At 40.5% G+C, this 23,343-nt stretch overlaps 1 protein-coding gene across 1 annotated transcript in view; it reads left to right on the top strand.

Annotated features, from left to right (window-relative positions):
* The first annotated feature begins 1,026 nt into the window (after nucleotides 1-1,026).
* Nucleotides 1,027-23,343, top strand: part of sdc2 (syndecan 2) — a 42,652-nt gene continuing 20,335 nt past the window's right edge. Inside the window, exon 1 of the mRNA XM_031738087.2 lies at nucleotides 1,027-1,462. Within this exon, the coding sequence (XP_031593947.1) occupies nucleotides 1,403-1,462 (60 nt within the window). The 5' untranslated portion in view covers nucleotides 1,027-1,402. The remainder of the gene's footprint in view (nucleotides 1,463-23,343) is intronic.

Below are 23,343 nucleotides of genomic sequence, written 5' to 3'. Positions count from 1 at the left end.
CTGATTGAAATGTAATTAAAGCATACCACATTTGTCTAATAGCCTTTTAATAACACTCAGGGAATCTTTTAAAAAAAAATGTTTCCCTGGAATTTAGTTTTGTGCCCATACTTTGTGCCTCAAATGGCATTTTATTTCAGTGTTTTATTTTGTTTTAATATGATTAGATGAGGGAGGAAAAAACACTTAGTCTTGTGAATCTGAAGATGTCAGGATGTGTGTGTGTTGCCTCAGAGGCTTGAGCTGATGATTTGTAAACATGAAGAGTTCACTAGAAATGACACAACCTGTTATGGTGCAATACTTTACCAAGAGCTACCTAACACTAATGAACCAGGAACCACTCAATATACTTAATAAATCTGCGAACAAAGAAGAAAAAAAGGTGCGATGAAGGTGAATGCAAACATCAGAAGTTAAATGTTCAGCCTTGCTTTTCATCACAAACTGCAGAATTGCAGATTTCAGCTTCTAGAGAAAGTTGTCAACTCATACCAACAGGGGGAGACTTTGCCCATAGCATTACTTCCACCCATATTGTGAGCGTGTTTCTAACAGGGTGCTTTGCGCTTTATTCACATAAAGCCTGTTTACTGATCTCATATACAAAAATACAGCTGCAGAGGCTAATCAAACGTGTTGGTAAAACTGCTGCACGACAAACTCGAGGCTTGATTGTAAATTGGCGCAGTTGCTGAATTAAACTGTGTAATCCTCATTACGGTGCAATTAAGGATTGTTACGCAGACAAGGAGATAAATGGCTCATTTAGCCGAGCCTTTTATCCTCGTGTAGAATTGTTATCCGACCTCCCGGGTTGAAATAATAGACAATAGTAAACTCATTAAAATAAAGACTTACTGTACACCAATAAAACTACACGAGCGATTTGTTGTGAGTGTCGTTACTGGCTTGCTTTTGGCCGCTCGTTCACAAGTTCTCTCTGCGTCTCGCGGTGACTCGGTCGGAAGGAGCTCACGCACTCACCGGAGCGCCGGTGGCGCCGTGCTCGCGCTTCTACACTTTGCCCCCTTCTTATTTCGAGCGAGCGCTCGCGCGGAGGGAGAGCGAGGTGTCTCGTGCAGATTCCACTGACACACACACACACCGGCGCGCGGAGGACCTCGCTGTTAAACCGTGCGCATTTGTGCGGTTACATACATTTTGTAAGATTTTACCCAGCATAAAAAAAGAGAGAAAGGAAAAAAAGAAGTGCCCGGGGTGAGGGGAGGAGGAATAATCAAAACGCAACACGTATCCGGTGGGATCCCACTCCTGAGAGAGAGAGAGAAGCGGCAGGAGTTGGGTGCAAGGAAAACGAAGGGGAGAAAGAAGAAGAAGAGTGGGGAAACATCTGACATTTCGTTTGCAACAACGCGTTTTTAACTCTCAAAGAGGAATTATGAGGAACGTTTGGATAATTTTCACCCTCGGGCTGGTTGTTTTCCTCGCCGGGGAAACGGTAAGTTTTTTGGGTTTTTTGGGAAAGCAAACTTAAACTACTGGGCATTGAGCTGGGCTGTGAAGGGGGGCGAGGAAGGCGACTTGGGTCCACGTAGAGACAACTCGCTGCTGTTTGTAGCTGTTAGAGAAACCCCGTCAAAGCATTCCTTTTTTTTTTTTTAATTGCACGGCAAATAACGAGAAGGGTTGTCTAGAATGATAAATCGTTGTCAGTTAATCTATCTTAACCAGCTACAATAAAGGCTACTGCTGCCCCTGTGCTCAAGTATTCATTTCCTTTAGATTCAAGCCTGCCTTCGTTCTTATTTACCCAGAGGTGCTCGGCTTTAGTCTTCCACACTTTAATTGCCGTTATACGAGCAAAGTTAGGCTGGAACGAGGGGTCACTAAACTGGCTACGAGGTGCTCTGTACAGCTGTATTGCAGTGATTTCACGAGAATCTCTTAATCCCCGTGGAGACAACTGTGCAGATTCATGCCCACAGTAGTTGCATTATTGAGGAAATGTCATCATGACTGGAGACTGGAGAATTCTGTTATCCCCCCTTCATTTTGATGAGAAGAATCATCTTAATGATGCTTAAAAAAATCAGCGAAGTTTCCCTTATCTCTTCCCAGTTTCAGGCTCGAGTAAGTCTCCTAACTGAGTGGGCATCACCCTGTAAATTGGCTGGGTTGTTGGAATGACAGATTTTGGCACTTTTATGTGCAGCCTCTGTCATTATTGTCCCCTCCTGTTGTTTCTCTGTGGGTTGTGACTTGTCGCCTGGCACAGCGCCTCCTCCACTGTTAGAACCACTTGTCCAATTAGCTGATTCAGTCACTGTTGTTTTAATGACTCATTGTTTTACATGATGTCACCCCCAGAGTACTTTTTTTTTTTTTTTAAACATTTTTTTTATTTTAATGTTTTCTCTGTGTCTGCAAGAAACCGTTTGAGTCTTCACCATACTTTCACTATAGGATGCCAAGTTTTGTAAAGGTCCTCAAAATTTCAGTACAAGAGACAATTATACTCTTGAAAATGCATATAAAGTTGAACCAGTTTAGAATATACCAGTTCAGAAGTTTCTATTATAGACCTATAATGAAATTCTTGCTACATTTTAGATTCATATGAATAAAATATAATATCTGGCAAAACTTGTCACATAGTGGCATGCTTTTAAATCTTCATCAACTATTCATACACGCAGGCACACGCAGACTTTAACCTGATCATTACTGGCCTCCCTTTTATCAGTGTCCCCTAAAGGCCTTGATGGAAATTGACACGTGACATTGATTCTCAGTATTGGCACCGATGTTGACAAGTGGTTGATAACCTGCTTCAGGCACATCTGTCTGTGTGTTAATTACCCCACTACATCACAGAGGTATGTTGTAACACTTGGAGGCTTTTGAAATTTTAATGATAAAACTAACTGCTCCTGGCTTCAGAGAAGGAATTATATCACCACAGAGCAAGAGACAGGACTCTTTGTTACCCTGCAGTTCTAGGCGCCACTAGTGCCTCTTTTACTTATCGTGTTTTTGGTTTGCTGTCCTGCTCACCAGCTTGCTTGCTGAGTAATTCTTTTACAGCAATCTCACATGTGAGGTCCTTGCACATGCTAATGAAAAGACGGGTTTTGCCAAACCGTGCATGCTTGCTGTCGTCATATCTCTCAAAGATGATGTAGTGAGTGTGGACCTGTGGCAGTCTGATTGTTTCCCCTCACATTTTTCAAGGTCTGGAATCTCCAAGTTGTCATGTCGATCGGTTGGTCGATACGCTCTCATCCGAACAAATTGGTCAGACAATCCCTGGGGTTACTTTGATAAGGAGAAAAGCTCTACATCAATAGCCTTCCAGGATTTAACCCATTATCTTTAGAGCAGGCTACCTGTGGAAACAGGTTGTTTGTACCTTTTAACACGACCTAAACATTTACGTCAAGTCGGTCAAAGTGTAAGCGGCATGATCGTAACAGAGCTGATTAGTGGCGAGTTTGCATGTTAACCTGTTTGCTTTCAGGTGTTCTGTGTTACATGCTTGAGTAACCTTTGAGTGTGAGCATGCCAGAATTGGCATGTTTCAATAAGTTTGGTCTAAAAATAGTCTCGTAACAGCGGGCACATCCTGCAACAGCTTCAGGGCACTACCATATGCCAGTAGAAGGTGGATGTAAACCCTCCGTCTCTCTTTTAGATGTAGCTCATCTAGAGTTAACATGCAATTGTATTTTTGTTTGGTTTTTTTGGTTCCCCTACAACTAGAGAAAGCTCAATTTCAGTCAGCCAGGATTGTCTTTATTGGCTGACGACCACTACAACCTTACCTTTTGTCACGCCTCTGCTTCCAAGTATTTCTGTGAACAAGGAGGATGAGTTTGAGTGAAGCTAGGCTATATATCCTCAGCCCACCCCGCTGTGTTTTGGTGCACACCACTCACCAGATGTTGTGGTCTGTAATTTGTGTCATGTTTTGGTGGGAAGCGGGGGTGTTGTTCACCTCCCTTTACATCTGTGATTTACGGGTGGTGGGGTGGGGGGGCTTCTGAGTACTGTCTCGTTCTCAGAAGGAATGACTTCAGAGGAGGGCTGGATATTGTGTGAGCCTCGCTTCCAAGGACAGTCGAGGAAAAACTGGAGTGTGATGGAAAAGGGGAAAGAAAATTGAAGGATTAAGGAGACAGAGCTACAGTGAATGGTCCGGTTCAAATTCACGGGATTTTGTAGCCATTGAGTGGAAGATTTGACAGTTTTTATTATTTTTTCCTGGACATTTGTTGTAGACTTGCCCCATTCATGAAGATGATCTGGGGTGAAAGCTGTCTCGTCTCAAAAGGGCAAGTGAGGCTGGATCCCTATCCTCAAACAGACAAAAAGACACCCCAAGCCTGAGCCTTAACAATATTTCAAGGTTGAGAAGGGCAATGCAACAAATACAGAACTAAAGATGAAGCCTTTGATGGCTTTTTCAGGGAGGGGAGAAGGTGCTGGCTCTGTACTGAAAAGGATATGTTATCTAGGTCCCGCAGCTGTATTCAAGATTCATTAAATGACTAAAATGACTGTTTTGTATCTGCTGCTTTAATGGTAATGAAAGCAAAAACACAGATGTTAACTGACCTTCCTCACAACTTAAGCTTTTTTTTCCCAGACAACCTCATACTAGCAGAAAGACACAAATACACTCACACACATTATTCTTTCCTCGACCAAGAGCAAATAACTGACACTGTTATTACCTTGTGATTAGATTGATATGAAGGTTATGTTAATCTTGAACACATATTTCTTTCATATTTCATTCCCATCGCTCTTAATGCTTTTTTCTTTTTTTATCTTTCTCTCCAATGCAACTGAACTGAATGTGTTCCTTCTTTTTTTTTGCACAGCACAAGGCTTTCAGGGCCTGAATGAGGTGTGTACACTCGAAATTTCTCTCCATTCACCATTGTTAAAAACAACGAGCTTTTTTTTTTTTTTTTTTTTAAGCACTTCATTTCCAATAGTCTTCATGATGAATAAGTAAAATGCCTGTCTGCAATGCATGGGCAAAATATTTCTCTTATTCAATCGCTACTCAATCCAGAGGAGAATACTATTAAAGGAGAGGACCAGCAGGGTAATATATGCGAGAACAGAAATGGCCAAATAAGAAGGGCATTAAAAGGTAGATAAAGCCAGTATTGAGGATAAAAATGAACACGTACAAGCAGGAGCCAGATGCTGTGCTGCTGCTGCTGCTTATCCTGCTGTATATTTAATGATGCTCTTTTATTTTGCATCAGTGTAGAATTCCTCAATCTTAAAAAATAACCAGCTCACAGGGAACTGCTTGTGTTTTGTCCGGCAGGTTTTTTTTTAAAAAGCGGGGTGGGGGGCATGGACTTCTTATTTTTCTCATTAATCTGCCATTGACACACATGGGAGCGCAGAGTTTCTGAGCGCTGCAGAACATCCTACGTCCTCGCTAGTGTCTGACCCTTCAGGGGGCGCATTCACTCAGTCCCTGTCTGCCAAGCATTATGCAATCGCTAATGGACTCCACAAGAGGCAGGGGCTGCAAGACCACTGAAAGCACAACACCACCCCCACCCCCCGCCACCCTTTTTCCCTGAGTCCATCTGTGTCTATGCATGAACTGTTGTTTTGTCACCATGCTGGCGCACAAGCACGAGTAGATAAACACACATGGTCTCTTGCCTCCCCCTTGTTGTTTCTTTGGGTCCCTCTTCCACATTGCTCCCCTCTTGCCACATCTCTGCCTGCACGGTCAAGATGCTGTATGTCATTACCACTGTGTCTCAGAGTGGGCTGAGAACACTGTCAGTATATTCCCTCTCAGGCAGATGGAGAGAAATGAAGGAAAATAATATATATTCTTTTTTTTGTCATCCAAGATGGACTCATTTTTTTTCCCCCTTCTTTCCCTTCCCTTAAGGTGTGAGAGCTTGTATTGAATTTGCTAACATCTGCAGAACGTATGTGTGTTTGAAAGAAGCTGCCTCCCTCCCTCCCTCCTCTCTCCTCCCCTCCTCTCCCTTGTTGATGAGTTGGAAGAGGCCTTTGCTTTGGCAGCGGCTTGTGCATACTAGTAGAGACTCACAAATAGTCAAACTGTGGTTACTGTGCATGTTTGTGTGACCCTGTTTTTGCCTTTTTACATCCCGGTGTGTGCGTGTGTATGCAAGTTTATAGCCACATGTTTAAAATACACAGTCATCCCAGCCACCAGGGCATGGGGAAAACACATTAAGGTGATATGGCTACAGCAGAAATCAGTGACAGTAGTGCTGATTTGTGTTGGGACAGCCTATCTGGAGCCACAGCACTGAACAAAACCTTTTGCACGCACATGTCGCGATCTTTTTTGAAAATATTTAGACACAGCAAATCAGGACCATAATCCCCCTCTCCTCACCACCACCCGTGTTCCCACCCTTTTCTTCCCATTTTTCTTCGGTTTAATTAGCTTAGCAAATGGAAACTTCCTTGGCAGGACCGTGGTTGAGGGGATTGTGGCTGTGACGAAGAGAAATGGGGGGGAAAACCCTGTGTCAGGATGTCTGTTTTCTTCCTTTCTTTTTTTAACTGCCTGTTGCTTTACAGTTTAAGTCAGTAGAAGGAAAAACAAAGCGAGATCAAAGAAAAGGAGTAGGAGAAGAGTTTAACCCCATCTCTCTCTCTCTCTGTCTTGGTGGTGCAACAGTGTGCTTCTAATTTAAAAGGTTTTGTTTGGTAAATGCACGGCTTGTTTTAGGAATTTGCCCATACTGTTTATTTTGCCTACTTCCATAAAATACAATTTCTGCTTCTACATTTTTCTTTTGCTATAAGGAGATGATTTTAAATTGCATATAATATAAAGGTCTACTAAGCCTCCAGCCAATCACATGCCAACCAGTCCAGGAGTACATACTTTTCCATGGGTCGCAAGAAGGTTAGGCAAGTCTGTAACCTTCTTGCAACCTATAAAAAAAAGTAAGTGTTCCTGGACTGGTTGGCATGTGATTGGCTGGAAAGTCACAAAGAGGGTTTTGTACCAAAAGTGATTGTTTTGATAGTAAGCAGATTGCTCCAGTTGCCCATAGTTTGCATGGATGATGCCATCTTATCTGCAGAAACTCACCATTGACTCTCTGAGCTGTAGTGCTGCATGAAAAATTGTGACATAAACTGGAAAATGAAAATTTGGTGAGTAGTTTTCAAAGTCGGTGTCTTCCATGCGAACTGCAACTGACTTCAGCAAATTACTGGTGAACAAGACAATTGTGAGGAGGTTTTTGTTGCAGTACCATATGCTTTGTGCATCCAGTTTCATATTAGCAACTGTCACTGACCTCCAGCAACCACTTGCCAACTGGTTAGGGAATATGTGTCTTTCCCCTACAGCTGGTGGTTGCCAGATGGTCGCAGACGGGTGTCTGGGTTTGTGTAATTGAGGCCTTAGGTGATATATTGAGATTGCAATGATATTCAGGCGGTTGTTAAACATAAGTATCTGTTGAAATCAAGAGTGTTCATAGAGGACAAAGCATAGAAAAATGAACAGGATTTAAACATTATGCTGTTCCTGTTACTATAATTTGGGAATTCTGACATTAGACGGCCTACCCTTTGACTTTAACTAAAATAAAGGCTTTGCCTTTTAAGTTGTATTAAATATCATTAGTTTAGATTGTGGTCAGTTCAGGTTTTGGTGGCTGGCTTGTTAAATGATGAAATGAAATCAAATGCAGCTTGTGACGCTGTCTTGCCTCACTTTGTTCTGGTGTATGGACAAATGTGTTCCATGTGTACACTATCCAAATATGGTGGATATATGAAGCCATGACGTCAGCTAGATTTTTTCCATCTAACTCCGAAGATTGCTATGGAAAACAGCACGGCACATTTAACACATCTGTGCTCACTCATATTTACGAGCGCGCTTTATCGTTTCTAAAAGACTCCAAATTGATATCTGCACTGGCATTTTTCCAAACAAACATTTCTGCTTTAATGTCTGCTGTTTCCATTATTTCCCTCCTCTTGAGTCAAAAGAGCTCTGAATGAGCTAAAACATGTAAATTATGCTTTCTATGCAGGGTGTATTACCCACCACAAATTAAACTCCATGCAATCACTTAATTTAGAGCTGTTTTCATGAGGAAACGGTGAGATTCCAAAGAGTATTTGGGGAAGTTGATGAGCTGGGGAAGGGAATTCATTAGTGAACTCCCCACACAGCACACAACACTTCTTTCCTTTAAATGCAGGCCGGTGTGTTACCCAAGCTCAATTTAGTGAAAACCAGTGACTTTAAAGGCTCCAATTAAGTGCTCATGAATATTCATAATTGAGATGAGTTTGCCATTATAACGTGTCAACAAAAAAAAAAAAGGAAATCTTCCTTCTTGTCTCTGTGTGGGTAGTCTAAGTAAACTGCTGAATGCTTCCAGCTTTCAATAATTTCCTTATGAGCACATAACCTGTAATTTAATGTTAGGGCTTTTTTCCATAAGGCTATGGCTTAAAATGTGCATCTGTCTCCAGCATTCCATATTTTTGGCAGCAGAAAAACATTTTAGTTTTCAGTAGTGGTTTTCAAATAATTCCAGCTTAATTTCAAAGGTAATGGTTACTGACGATTTTGCTGAAGTTTGCTTATTTTCACTATTTTGATTTGAAGGAATTCTGATGTCAACACCCCAGATCTGTATCCTGAGTTGCTCTTGGAACCGTGGCAGACATCCCATGAAAGTCTAAACTCTGACCACATTCGCCATCCAGTTGAGACAGTGACTCATATTGTAAGACTGCATGAGCTAACAGTGGTTCAAAAGAGGGAAAATATGTAAAGGGACATTGCTATCCACTAATAAAATATATAAATAGTAGTTTTTACACACAGTCACACACACACACAAACACGTATACAGTATATTTACTTATTAGGAAAACCTTCTTACTTAATTTTGTTCTTAATTTCTTTTGCTTTTTTGTTTTTTTTCTTAAAGTACTGCTTTTTATTGCAGTACTTTATCTCTTAGGGTGGTAGTTACTGAGAAGTATATTTACACCAGTTCAGAAGCAAAATGTTTTAGCAGAATTAGGGTAAATTTAAAAGTCAGGGGAGTTCTGCAATGAGTTCTAAACTCACTGTCCTACTTCTCGTCCAAAGTCTTGCAGTAAAACAGTTAAATATTTAGCTTCTCTGACAATGCTTGAGTTTCAGAAGCATAATATGAATAGCAGCTAGATATATATACCAAGCAAGATTGCTTTTTCCTTTCTGCAACCCTCGGACTATAAATGGCCATAACAGGAAGGTAGCTGATTTTTAAAATGTGTTGTCAGAATTGCAGAAATGGAAAAGAAAGAATAGATGTGGTTTTATCACATGTGAGTGTAAATGAGAAGTGGTGTATGAAGAGACGGCCACCAAACTTTAAGGGTGTGACCCATGAACATGGAGGGAGATGGTAATTGAAGTGGAGGAGCCACTTAATCTTTTAATGTATTTGTAGCTTTCTTTACAAAAGCATCTGTGTCTGATGTATAAGCATGTTTGACTGGTGTGATCCCATCGCAAGGTGGTCTCTAGTTTTTCAACAGAAATGGAAAATGAATAACTTATAGCAAGCATGACTTAATGAGGCGAAACATGTGCAAACTATTACAATTGCGTAGAAGAAATTGACTTGCCTGCACAGTTGGCATCTTCATCAACATCTCGCCTGCTGTTTTGAACTCCACATTGGAATTTTCCACATTGTTTTGCATTTTGATACGGTCAGTATTGTTGAAATAAAAGTAAGATTTGCCAACACAATAACTGTGCAGCCCGAGCCTTATCACGCCACAGACGGTCTCTCTGCCATGTTTGTTAACATGATCAAAGGCACTAATGTGGCAAATCTACCAGGCGAGTTAATCTTTACTAATTCATTCTGTTAACAGCCATCTGTGTTCTCGGCACCGACTGTAAACCCTTTCAGCAGCGTTCAGCTCCCCGGCAGTCAGTCCTACATTATGCCGAGGGATTGGGTTCATTATTCAGGCCAGAGAGGTTTCAGACCTGGGAAGCCATATCATATGGAAACCGTTTCTGATTTTGAAATGCAAGTATCACTGACTGCCGGCATGTGTGGGGGGTTTTGTTAGGTTTTGTTGCAGGGTGACCCTTTTGATGGGTGGAAATTTTCAGGAAGAGGTATCTAGATAAACAGAGCCTGGCAGTCAGAATGTGTCATGTCGGCAGTTGGGTACACAGCTGACCCTTTGACCCGTTTACTGGAAATCTATTTGTGCACGGTTAACTACGTTTAGATCAGAGACATTGCCATACTTTTGAAAAACAAAAGTGAATGCTCCGCAAATTAATTTTAATCTCAAAACAAATTATGTCTGTTTGTTTTTTGTCTTGTTTTCAACGTCCTCATTCTGTCTTCTTCTTTCACCCATCCTCTTTGCCTATTTGGCTGTCTTTTTTCAAACGCCACCCCCCCAAAAAACTAAAACCCTTTTTGACAGTGACACCAGCCAAGGTCACAGCTTCACTTGTAATCCATATGATTTTCATGCTATGGTTAAACCCGTTTTCATGGTGTAATGAAGGGCAGCAGGGTGCAAAGCTTGATTACTTTGATGATGATAATTTGTTTAATCAAGTGATTGGGTGGCTGAGTGGAATGGCTGCATGACCGCTACCCTCCACTCTCAGCAGGAAATGCCGGAGCCTCCCAGTTTTACTCTGCTTTCACTGTAGGGGGTTTCAGATTCACCACAATAAATGAAATGGTGGATCTGAAGAGACAGTTTTCTACTGGCAAACCATGCAGCTCCAAAACTCATAACTCTTTGGCTAGCTTGTGCGATTTTGGACCAGTATTTGTGCTATCGAGAAAATTAGCTTGTTAGTCAAGAAGATGATTACAGAGGCTGTGAAAATGAGTGCGGTATAATGTCAGCTTTGGCTCCATAGGGATTTTTCTCGGGTTTAAGAATCTCTCAGCTTGAGCTCGGCAAACCTGTGTTACAAGCCACGGGAGTGGAGAGGAAGGTCTAACAAAACATCTCTGTTGAATTGCACCGTGAGAAGAAAACGCAGATTATCTAGGCTCAGCATCAGTAGGGTTGACTTTAAACTTTCTAAGTTGAGACAAAATCTGTGTCTTATTAGTATTAGTAGAATAATACCTTACCTCAAAAGTTTCATTGTTAGTGAGATGAAAAGTCTCTTTTACACTTGTGGCCAATGCTTAATAAGGAATAATTATCACCTCTATCATATAAAAAGAGCAAATGACAAGTTGCTGTAATTTTATGTGACTAATTGTGGCTGCATCAGCTCTTTCCTTCATCTTTTATAGCATTAACTGTGGAGCATCATGGTTTTTTGATGAGCTCGAGTGGCCTTGCCACATGTGTATATGGCAGACAGAGCTGCCTCCACATTTACTGCATCAGCTCTGAAGAAGTTATTGAAGATGGCTGTTTGAAGATGATTAGCAGCTTCTGCTTTTGTTTAGTGTGGTTGCACTTCATGTGTGACTCGGTAACCACAAAAAGCCTTATGACTTTTTTTTTTTTCTTTTTTTAGAGCTACAGTGCTAAAACTGTGCAACACATCTGTTGCCTTGTGGTGTTTTTTTTGATAATGGAAGCTTTTTAGTGTGCCACCACAACCTCTCCCAGCTTTCATGACATATCTTTGTTTTTATTTGATCAATCTTTAAAGTTTCTCATGCCGTGACATTGATTCGAGTTCATGGCTTCATCTCATCGCATTGTTTTTCCTGACTCCCCTAAGACTTGAGAGAAAAGCCATCTTTAAACTCATCTTTTGACTTTTCTTAACCACATAATGATTCCTTTGAGACCCTAGTAACCAGCCATCAGTAAGGAAGTTGAACCTGGAGCACAGGGTGGAGAGCCAGTTGGCCGGTCATCTCGGGACCTTCCAGGATCATTTCCTGGACCGTAGTTTTAAGAAACCACTCATTCTTGAAGAATTACAGCAGAATGGAGAATGAATTGGGGGGGGAAAAGCACAAGAGCAAAGGTTTGGCAGACACATCGAAAGCCATTTTTAGCTACAGGAATTTTGGTTGTGATTTCTGTCCTGCATCCAAAAGAAGGAGAACAAAAATCTCTGTCTTCTGTTATTTGGCTTTGTAATTGTGTGTTCTTTCAGACAAAAGTGTGTTTCCCATCTTGATAAATTGGCACTCTTTCAAAGTCTCGGCTTATTCTTTCACATACTCATTAAATATTGAAAATGCAGCTTAGCTGCGGTGGCAGCAGAACTGGGCCTATTTTGGGTGCCAGAATTCAATTATTTACATAGGACGGGAACATGAATAAGAATTTCATTTCCAATGACAAGTAAGGCCAGAAACTTTAAAAAAAGGTCACCAAAATACACCAAAGAAAAACAGACTCTGGTTTTGTTGCAGCATTTGATATAGACATCCCATCCTTGAGTAGGAACTTCTTTTTATTCAACAGAATATTAAAAAAACGCACAGTCCTCATCTAAAAGACTTTCCAGTGAGAGGCTAATCAAAACTGAAGTGTAACCCACCTCGCAGGATGCAGAATGACTCGAGTCATTCTTTCATATTTCTAAGCTCTCTCTTTGTTGTTTGGCTGATAAGACAAAAATGCATCGCGCATACAGCAGCTGGCCAACATATGTAAAACATGGAAGCATTTTTCCTTTTGTTGTGGATCAGTTTGTTTCAACTTGCACAGGAACTGAGCGCATGGCGCTGTGCTGTCTCTGTCAAACTTCACTCGAATGCACACAGATGTACGTTATAAATGACTTCCTCTTTGAGAGATTCGCATGATTTTGTTTTTTTCGTAACCCAGCATATGCCATAATATTTAACTGTAGGCTTACCTCTTCCTGTAAAGCTTTAAGCAACTAGCATTTGTTTGTTATCTATTTACAGCATTTGTGAATGGATGAATTAGTCCACAAAAGTTAAAAAAAAAAAAAAAAAAAGAGAAATTTTGAGGACTTCTTATTTTTTCTATTATAACATAATATGAGATACATAGAGGAAAGAAAACATGAAATCTAAATCCTGGGGAAGTTGGAACCACTTTAAAGTTTAAGGTTTTTGCTTATTAGTGATTCCAGTAAACCAACTTTTCAAAGTGATAGGATAATTAAACATTTTGATGAACTAATTAAATATAAACTAATTCTTTTAGCTTTACGTGAGAGTTGTTTGCCTTTACTCTAATTTGAGAGCAAATTAAACTGGTGTTAACACCAGTTTAATGTGACTTTAAGTAGTTGTGAGTGTGGTGGTGCTTGCATGCCAAGTGCAAGTGTTCAACACTGCTAAAAGATCCCTAATCTTTAGCCTGTGCTTCTTGAACCTTGGGTGACTTTCTAAAACTGCTTATCCATACAGGTAACTGTGTGGTGGTGGGGAAGTAAACAGTGTTTTTTTTTTTTTTTTTTACCAACACGGGACACCTGAATATGTAGCAATACATGTAGCACCTAATTAAGTCACCTATAGTATTGCTAAACAATTGGCCTCAAAATTTCTGTCATCCATTCACATAAAAGTGCTGCAGAAATTAAATCAGTACCGAGGTTTGCTAAAAACACACTTGCGTGGCATATTTGGAAATATTTAAAGGTTTTATATTGATGGAGAGTAGAAAAAGAAGAGTGTGGTTGCGGACCTTAAGCTGAGCCTGGAACACTGTTCAGCTCACCCACCCATAATTAGACAGTGTCATTAATGTGCAATTACATGAGTCATGCGTAGTCCACGCTGGAGCTCGTCTCTGTTGTGCTGGAGCCCACTTTGTGCCACCTTCTTTTTTGGTTCCATCTGTGATTGCCATCTTGCTCATCTTTGTTGAGAGATGTCCTGCCAAGAAAACACTTTTCAGATGTCTTCTTCTGTTGACCTACTTTCAGGATGTCTTTTAACGAAGGCTTAAATGCGCTATTATATCCCCCGCAACTCTTGACTTCAAAACTCTTATCAGAGCCTACATTTCTTCAAACTGACATGGCTCAGAATCCCTTCCAGTACATTAATTGAAGCCTGTGTCTTCAGATCTGGATGTGTTTTTTTTTTTTTTTTCATTCATCAAGTGAATTAAAGGGAACAATTTTGTGGCCATTATTTATAATTTATTCTAGCCCATGCCAACACATTACAACACAACTTGCATTTAGTGTTACCGTATCACTCGACTAGAAGGAAGCTCAACACGTCTTTGACAAATAACATATGGAGAAAACACAAACTGTAAAAATGAATTCAAGAAACCATCGAGGTTTTGATAATATGTGTTGTTAATTTGCTGAATCACACTTTTCTTTTATCCGGAACATAAGAGGTTTTCCGTTTCTCAACAGACAGTTTTCCTGGGCTTACATTAACCTGCTTGAGTACATTTGCATCACTCATCATATGACCTGGTGACCCAGACTTGATTAGGGCTAAAAGATAAAACCCTTTTGGGGTTATGTGTGAATTTGCGTACGTAGGTTACACTTTGTGTAACAGCAGAAGTAACAGTTATTTATTGATACTAAATCAGGCGGTTTAAATCCTGAAAACCTAAAATGCAATTTAATCGATGATGACTCACGTCCAGACCAACTGGCCGAATGACTGCACTGTAGGCGATGGCACTTTGAACTCTGAGACATGAGAGCTGCCCGGTTGCATGCACCGAGCATCAGTCATCACGCCGTACCTGCTGTTTCTCAGGCTCTGAAAAGTTTACACCTGAGTTTTATTATTTTTGCAGAAGCTGGCAGAGATCTGACAGGCAGCGAGCTGTCAGATGTTTGTTGCTTTTTCAGTGAGGGCAAGATGGAGAGCAGGCAGACACAAGAGAAAATGAAGTAGGAAGCGACAGAGAAATGTCTTGTTGAAACTTTAGAGAAGTGATTCTGTGCAACATTGAGAACCAGACTTCAGTCGAGATTCATCATAACAGTGGAACAAAATAGCTTATGTCTCATGAAATGCATAGCTTTAGCAAAGATTCAAAGTTTTAAGTGTGAGTTTACAACAACGTAAGACTGAATTACATACCATTTTTCTTTTTCCCACCTGTAATAACATTTTCTTAATTAACCTTTCCACTTGCGTTGCAGTGAAATTTTCACACATTTCACTCCATGTTTTTCTTCATACCTGTCTACAACTTGACTGACAGACTGAATACTTCTGTTCCTGCATACCAACAGTAACAACGTGCGCACACACCATTACACATCCAAACACACTCACTGCTGCTCAGGATTAGCCCTGTATAATGGGATCAGAGATCACCACCTGCCACTCCTCTCCCATCATTTCATCCTGCCTCTGCTCGTCCACTGTTTATCCATCACTTTAATCGTTACTGCCCCCTTTCTCTTTCACATTTGCTTTCTGATGGTTTTAATGTGGTGACATCTTTCATTAACCTTCCTAACCATCTGTGCTTCCTACCAGTCTTTAAATAGCTGCCACATTATTCCTGCTAGAAGTGATAGTGTGAAGGATTTATCATTATCAATTCTTATTTACCTCTACGCAATTTTCCAATCTGTTCTCCTCGCACCCATGCACCCGTGCCTCTCCTCTATCACTCCAATCATTCGATCAGGGGTTTCCTCCCCCTTGCCCTGTAGTCCTGTGGCTTGCTGACTCCCTTGAGTCCAAATCCTCTTAAGGAAAAGGCTTGGATGGGAATTCAATTGCTGCACCACAAGGATTGAACCAGATCAGCCAACAAAGCGACAAAATCGTTCTCCTTTCTCTTCCCCTTCCTTGCATGCCTCTGCCTCATCTCTCGCTCTTTTTTTCCTTCCTCTGGCTATAATCTTAGGTGATAAAGGCCTATTTGTCGGCGCTGACAGCAGTTACGGGATTGTCTTTCTGGCAGAAGGAATGTGGAGGCTCATTTTTTCCGCTGGCTGCAAAAATAGCCATACGTATTAAAAGGAATGGAAAATATGTTACTTTATTCTAAACTTTGGTTATCTTAACTGTCAGTCTGTTTTAGTTTGTGTGGTCTGGAAGAAATGGGTCAAACTTTGACCCCTGTAGCTCTCGAGAGAGTTTTCACATTGTGGTGTTAATGATCTGGCAGTGAAGAGCTCGGGATTCAAACTGGTTTTGTTGCCCCAAAGACACAACTTAAAAAAAACAAAAAAACTAACTGAAATAGTAGTGAACTTATGCATTTGCATGCGCACAGTTTCTTTTGCATGTACTCTTATGTTAGACCAGAAGGTGCAGACACATCGTGGGGGCTAAATATACAACACCACCAAGACACACCAGCCTTTAAAAGGGTGTGTTAATGGAAACCATGCTGTTGATGGCTTTGACCGCTAACAGCAGAAAGCTCTCACAATCGATCTATTCCCCAAAAAAAGACTTTTTTTTTTTTTTTTTTTTTCCCTGCAAGTTTTGAACTGGACTTTTTAAAAAAATTCAGTTTCCTAAAAATGATTGATTAAATAGCCTTTCTTGCAAGGAAAAAACTGCTTGAATGTGCAATGCCATTACTGAGCTGAAAGTGAATCGCTTCTGCAACTTGATTGCGGTAAGACAAGTTGATTAGCCTAGCTGCAAGTCTGCAGCACATGGTCAGTGATTAATTACACTGACCCCCTCTCAAGCCTGGAAGCATGTACATGCCATTGTTTTAAAGATTAAGGGCACTGAGTTTAGAACCCTTAGCAGTCTGCCTTTATGTTAGGCATAATGTGCATGCCAGAGGTATAACAGCTAATAGGAGAGTGAAGATAAGATGTTAAAGTGCAAAAAAAAAATTTTTTTTCCATCAGATTGAGCTCTTTTCAGCATGTAATTCACACAACAAGCATTTGGCAATACTTGAACAACAGCCCAGCTCAAGAACAAAGAGTCTATGTACAAAGAATGCTAAAGCATCATGGAACAAGTGCACACACATACACAAAGCCTAATTATAGTGATAGGGTTCAAACAAAACGCATTCCAGTAGTCTGTGAGCTTTGCTGGCAAAAGTGGAGTCAGTGGTGCAGAACACAGAGCTCTGGCTGCTCCAGTGTGCCTCTCAGGTGATTATGATTCTCGTTGTGTATGTATTCTGTTTAGAGAGTACCACACACATGACTACTTGACTCATCCAGCAGAAGCAGCACCTGTGTTAGCGCTGGGATGGCTGATATTGCAGGCTTGCTGCAGCTTGAAAGACCGCATTCATCCCTTTCCAGCGAGCTGACTGACAGACCGACTACCTGCTGGAAGAAATGTGTACAGTATGTACAGTATATGCGTTGGTTGGAAGAAAGATTGAACGCCATACATGTGCACACTGCATGAAGAGGTCGTTGAACGGGTCAAAGCAACTCTGATTATGGTATGGACTTTGAATGTGCTGAATCCAAATATGACAAAATGAAATAGCTGCCTGGCTCAGTTTCAACATTTATTTCCTTTTACATTTTGCACCTGTGTAGAATATTTTGACAGATATATATTCAATCATATAAACTTATGTTTTCTCATCTTTATATGGTCATTTGATTTCATAATACTTCAGCTTTCTTCAAAGAAGAATGGGTATGAAAGCGTCGCAGGGTTTTTCCACCTCACTTCACTAAGCTGTACTGAATTTATTTAGATGCTACACTGCCAGGTCAAGATGTCGTGTCTAGGTGGCTAATTCGGTTTCATCTCGTCTGTCTGCGGATGTCTGCACAACCAAAAGTATTTAATTATTTAACAGTGTAACGCTCCTAAAGAAGAGAGCCGAGGGTTAAATGCATTGCAGTCGGACACAATGAAAGAAAAGAAATAAGTGATTACTTGCAGGGTATATTAAGATCCTTAAAAAAAACAAACTTCCAAGGCTAGAGACATTCACTACAGCTGCAGCTCATACAGGCAGTTCATTTTCATTGAAACTGGATAAATAGTTTAGTGGCCATCTGAAAATTACTCCTCTACTGTAATTTGAGCAACTTTTGCTAAAATTCAGCAGTAATTATGTATTTTTGGTTGAGTCTATTTCATGAAAACTAGACTCAACCAACAATTGTAAGTGTTGTTTGACTCTTCAGTGTACTGTGTTCATCCAGAATTAGAAAAATGTATGTATTTTGGCTGTAGACCAACTTGTCTAACAATGGATATGCGACACTTCAAAAGTACATATATGCCTGTGTGTTCTTGTGTATATCAAAGGCATTGTACTGACGGTGTGTGTTTTTTCCTGTGGCACAGGTGTGTGTGTGTGTGTGTGTGTGTGTGTGTCTGCGTGCGTGTACATGCACAGCCGAGATTTATATCAAACAGCCTGATATATCTCAGCTCGGGAGCCTTGAGAAGCTTTTGAAGTTCTTATTGTTGTTGGCAAATGCAACTACATTTACTTGTGATTGTAAATAAAATATAATTCGATTCATCTGTCACTGTATGTGATATCCTGAATTATAAAGCATCCTTGCGCTCACTTTAAATGTTGTGGTAGTCAGCCCACTTTAATGAAACAAAATAAAGTTAATAAACAGTTAAAGTTCATCCTGTCATTTTGTTGTTTGTTGAGCTTGAGATCAGCGTCTCCGGTTTAGCCAGCAAGTCGTAAATCTGGTGCGATCATAAAAGGATTGTTCTGGCAGCATGTTACACCAGCAATAATTAATTCTTCTTGCGTAGACTGCTGATCATTTGTGGGAATGGAGATCGAGTGGTACGATATCAAATAGCAGAAGTGCAAAACTGTGCATCAGTGAAACATTGCTGACGGCAAAGAGGGGGGATTTCTACCGAATTTTCTTCATAGCTCATAGTAGCTATAGCTACACTTTTATTTATCCAGCCTATCATTTAGTACAAGGTGATTAACAAAATCAGCAATGATGCTTAAAAAACATCTTAGCCTCTAATACTACTCTCAATATGAAAAGGGATGCTGCAATCAGCTACTTTTAGTATTGATTTAAATGTCTGTTATCTTTGTCTGTGTAATTGTATAGTCAGTGAATATCACACTGCTTGAGTTTCAGCGAAAGATTGCAGTTATTGTGTATAATTTAAGCAACTTCTGTAAATCTAGCTCTGATAATGTACGCATGAAGGCATGCAAACATGGACTTCTATCACCATCTCAGATATGTTAACATCACCTTCTGTATATATTTCTGTTATCAGGATCGTAAAACATCACTAAGATGAAGCAGAACAGTGTGTTAAAGCGTTGAGATATTTACTCATGCTTACCCTGCATGGGGGGGAAAAAATCTTTTAATTTGGTGTAATTTGTCTAGATGAGGAAGCCTGTTGGCCAGCTTGTTTTTGTTTTTTTTCTCCACCATAAAGTCTAAATTTCCTGTCAGTAATAGATCATCACTGAGGTGTCTCACCATGTTCTGTGGAAAAAGAACAAAAAACGATTGTTTCTGATGGCTGGAGGGGCCCGACTAATTCAGTTATGTGTGTGATGTTTTGTACTTTTACAGTAGGACTCCATTGAATGAGAAACCTAACGTAAAAAAACATTTTTTTCCTCTGGATAGATGCTTTTATTTAGATATGATCTAGAGGGTGAGGCATTTATAGCTTTTAGTGGATATTAATATTTAACTGTTGATTTTTATTCCCTCTTGCTTTTACAACTGTAAGGGACATTGATTGATAGCAGTGTTAAGTATTTTGACATACACAGTGAGGACCTGCCTCTGTGTGTATGTGCTGCATGTATTTATGTATTAACTAGGTGGGCCCAAATTGCCCACCTATTATTTCTAGCGACCCACCCTGACGTAGCAGGCTAGGACTGGTCTTGACCCGCCTCCAAAGTGTATAAATCCCTGCTCTGGGAAGCGTTTAAAGGGGAAATTCCCCACCAATTTCAAAATATTAATTTCAGGCCATGTTCATAGAAATTTATGTTTACAACAGTGCAGTAAGAGGTCTTTAATTGTCATGTTTTCCTAATCAAAATTCCAGTATCCAACCATATTTAATTTGGAGTGATAGAAACCAGACAGTAAGCAGCAATTTCTCACATTTGAGAGGATGGATGCCCTTTTTTTTTTTTTCTTCTGAAATGATTAGTCAGTTGATGAAACATTTCATGTCAAGCAGCTAATCAAGTAATGAACTACTTGTTCCTGCACTAATAAGAATTTGGTGTATTCTCGCTGATGAAGAAAAGCTAATACAATTCATTATTCTGTCAGTGTATGCAACACATCACATGAAGCACATGAAGTCCAAAAATAATTGTGAAAATATTTTCCATCCATCCAGCATGTCCTGTGAACAGGCTAATCCAAAGACATGTGATAAAGAGAGACCTGTTTTCAGTCTTGCTTTCCTTTACAGATGGTGTTGGCACAGTCTGTAAGTATTCCTCTTTCCCAGCTTTCCCACCGTGTTGTCTGTCTCTTGGCTGCTGACAGCATCCGAACACAGAACAGCTTCAGTTCAGGACCGCATGCTACTCAACCACAGCACGTATGCCTGCATCAAGAGAGCAGGAAATCTTTTGGCATAGAGAGGTAGTTAAAAACTGCGTGTGCTTAAATAGGGGCGAATGTACGCACATGTTCCTGCCCACTGAGGTGAGCATTACATACCACAGCTGAAAGATGGGAGCTCTTACAGGAAATGAGGAGGGGGGGAAGAGTTATGCATGTTCTATATTGTACTTCCTCTAATATGCACTGCAGCTCCAGGGAGAACACACGCTAAGTTAGCAACATAACTATTAATTTCCTGCTCATGCATAGACAAAAGGCTTATGTCTCATATAGTGTGCACCTGTGGCCTAAAAGTTAAGCTAAGTGAGAATTAATGCGGTGCAGGTGAAACACTGCACCAATACAGGGCCCTGGTGCTGGATAGGTTTCATGTTGTTTTGGGAGCGAGTGAATAGAAGAGAGTTACTGAGACCTTTCAGAGACAATAGGGTTTTGTCATAATGCTTATGTTTCTCCCCAGGATATACTGCAGGCTTAGGTTATTTTGAGAAAGGTTGACCCAAAACCAAAGGTGTCCATTAAATAAATGTAGAAAGTACTTCAGTAAAGTAGTTAGTGGATGTGTGTGTTTCTGTTCATGACTGATGCTGTTGCTTTTACCTGGGATTTTTTTTTTTTCTTCTTCTTTAGTCCTGCAGTCTGCTCTGAAGGACGGTCATACAGGCCTACACAGTTTTGGTCCTTGGATTACAGCTGAAAAAAGTAATTGACTACCACAAAATGAAGGAAGAGAACTAAAAAATATCATGGTATTAAAGACAAAACAGCCATTGTGGATGCATCTCGATCAATTAGAAGATTAGATATGTGATGTAAGGATGCTTTAAAACTTTACAGAGGAAGCTAATCTGCCCCATTTAGTTTATAAGTGAGTAGTTTTGGAATATGAACAGCTTAAAAATCAAAGACTGACCAAGTAATCGTCTTTCCTTTCAGTAGACGGTTGAAGTGTTGGTAAAACTTTATTTTCTACTCTTGTTAAACACGTCGAGTCTCTCTTACAGCAGTTCACCGTTGTGTACACATGGCTCAGCTCCATTTTAAGAGCCTTTAAGTGGCTTGAGCCTCTGATATGTGGTGTTCATGATATGGGCTGTGCAATCACTTCCAGCTAAATGGAGAAACTGGATTGTTCACATGGTGCTGCTTAGTGGTTTTTGGGTTACTATCTTTCAGATAGAGAATATGAAACCTGTTTTATATAATGCACTTAAAATACCCTCGCTTACTCCATTTGCTCTTCTCTTCGCTGCTGAACGCAAGCTTTTTTCTGAAGCTTCATATTTCTCTCCAGTTTGAAGGGAACGGGGCTGTTCTGCCGAAGCAAATCTTACAGTTTCGCCGTTTCTCGGCACAAGAGATGACTGGAAGGTAAAACTCATTTTCCAGTGTGTAGAGTTTCACAGTTGACAAAGAATCTAGACTTTCCCGTGCATATCAGAAGCCATTTACCGGAGCGGAGAATTTTCCCCAATTCCCACCCGGTGGCCGTGCAAGCTCGGGAGTTATAGTGGAGAAGGATTCAGTGAAGGGAGAGTAGCAGTGCTCACTCGGCCTGGGAATCTGCAAAGCTCCTTCTTGTCCAAAAGGCAGTAAAAAAAAAAGCCAGTTACGGTCCATGAGCATGGATACCACAGCACTGAAGTATTTCTAAATAGAGCCATGTTGAAGCCACATGAGCTCCACATTGTTCCCCTCATTATAAGTTATGGAAGGCGCAGAGGGGCAAATTTCACAGTGAGAAGGTTTACATTAACTTTACATTAAATGTGATCAGCGCTCCAAGAGAAGCCACTTGACAGGATCAGACAGCCTTTAATTAGAGTGCTGAAATATTTAGTGGTCTGAGATGAAGTAACTCGGCTGTAATGTGTGCACAGCACGTGAGAGAATCAATATTCTTACACTGATGCAGCCACAGAGACCCATAAATGCAACACTGCAGTGAGCAGTCACTTTTTAAAATGCACGGATTTCTTACTTTTTTAAATTTTAGTGGATTGGACTGTTTCATATTAGTGGTGGGGGTTCTTTCATCTTTTTTTGGGGGGGGGGGGCTATGAAATTGACTTTCTTCCTGTTGGGAAGCAATACTGGGTAGGAAATCAGACTCACTCCAAACAGAGGTGCATGTGGCTTTGGTTCAAAAGCAGCATGTTATTGTAGGTAGGAGCCCACGTGTGCTGTTTGCATGGTACGAGCTCGAGTAATAAACTCTGGCAGCTGTGTTTGAAAGTAGCAATTAAATCCCTGCTGCCAGAAGGTGTTCATTGTTAGTGGGAGTTGTCAGAATGAACTTTGACTTGCTTTTGTTTGTTCTCGAAGAAACATGGCAGCCCTTCAAGGCTTCAGTTAGGCAAGATGGTGGCACTAGCTAAAATAAATGGCATAGAAACAACAGGCATACAACTGACATGATGCTAATGAGTAGCTGGTGTCATCAGTTTAGTTAAGCATGTTAAGAGGCCTCAAACTAAAGTGGAAAAATTCATTTTTTGTGCTGATGATGATGATTTCTGGAGATATGATCACTGATGTTTTTCACCTACAGATTTTAATGATATTCCATTCAAGAGATTTTAAGGTTTATGCTAAAAATACACTCACACAAAAGGCACAGTGTATGTTGCAATCATCACTAGGTTTCATTTCCTAGGTAACGGTAATGTCCATATATAATTCTACAGTAAGCTATAAGTTCTTTCACTGGACTTTCACTGGATATGCATGTCACTGGCATGTCCATAAAAATCACCTAATTCAACATTTCACATCCTGTTCATCAACAAAAATCCTCCAAAAGCAGGCAGTTTTAATCTGAGATACCCTCTCTGTAGGCAGAAAATTGTCTCACTGTGCAGCGAAGAGTTCCAGTAGCTGATCTTTCG

This window comes from Oreochromis aureus, linkage group 22 (assembly GCF_013358895.1).
Source record: "Oreochromis aureus strain Israel breed Guangdong linkage group 22, ZZ_aureus, whole genome shotgun sequence".
In the NCBI taxonomy this organism is placed as follows: Eukaryota; Metazoa; Chordata; class Actinopteri; order Cichliformes; family Cichlidae; genus Oreochromis; species Oreochromis aureus.
This window is presented reverse-complemented; position numbering and strand designations above follow the sequence as displayed.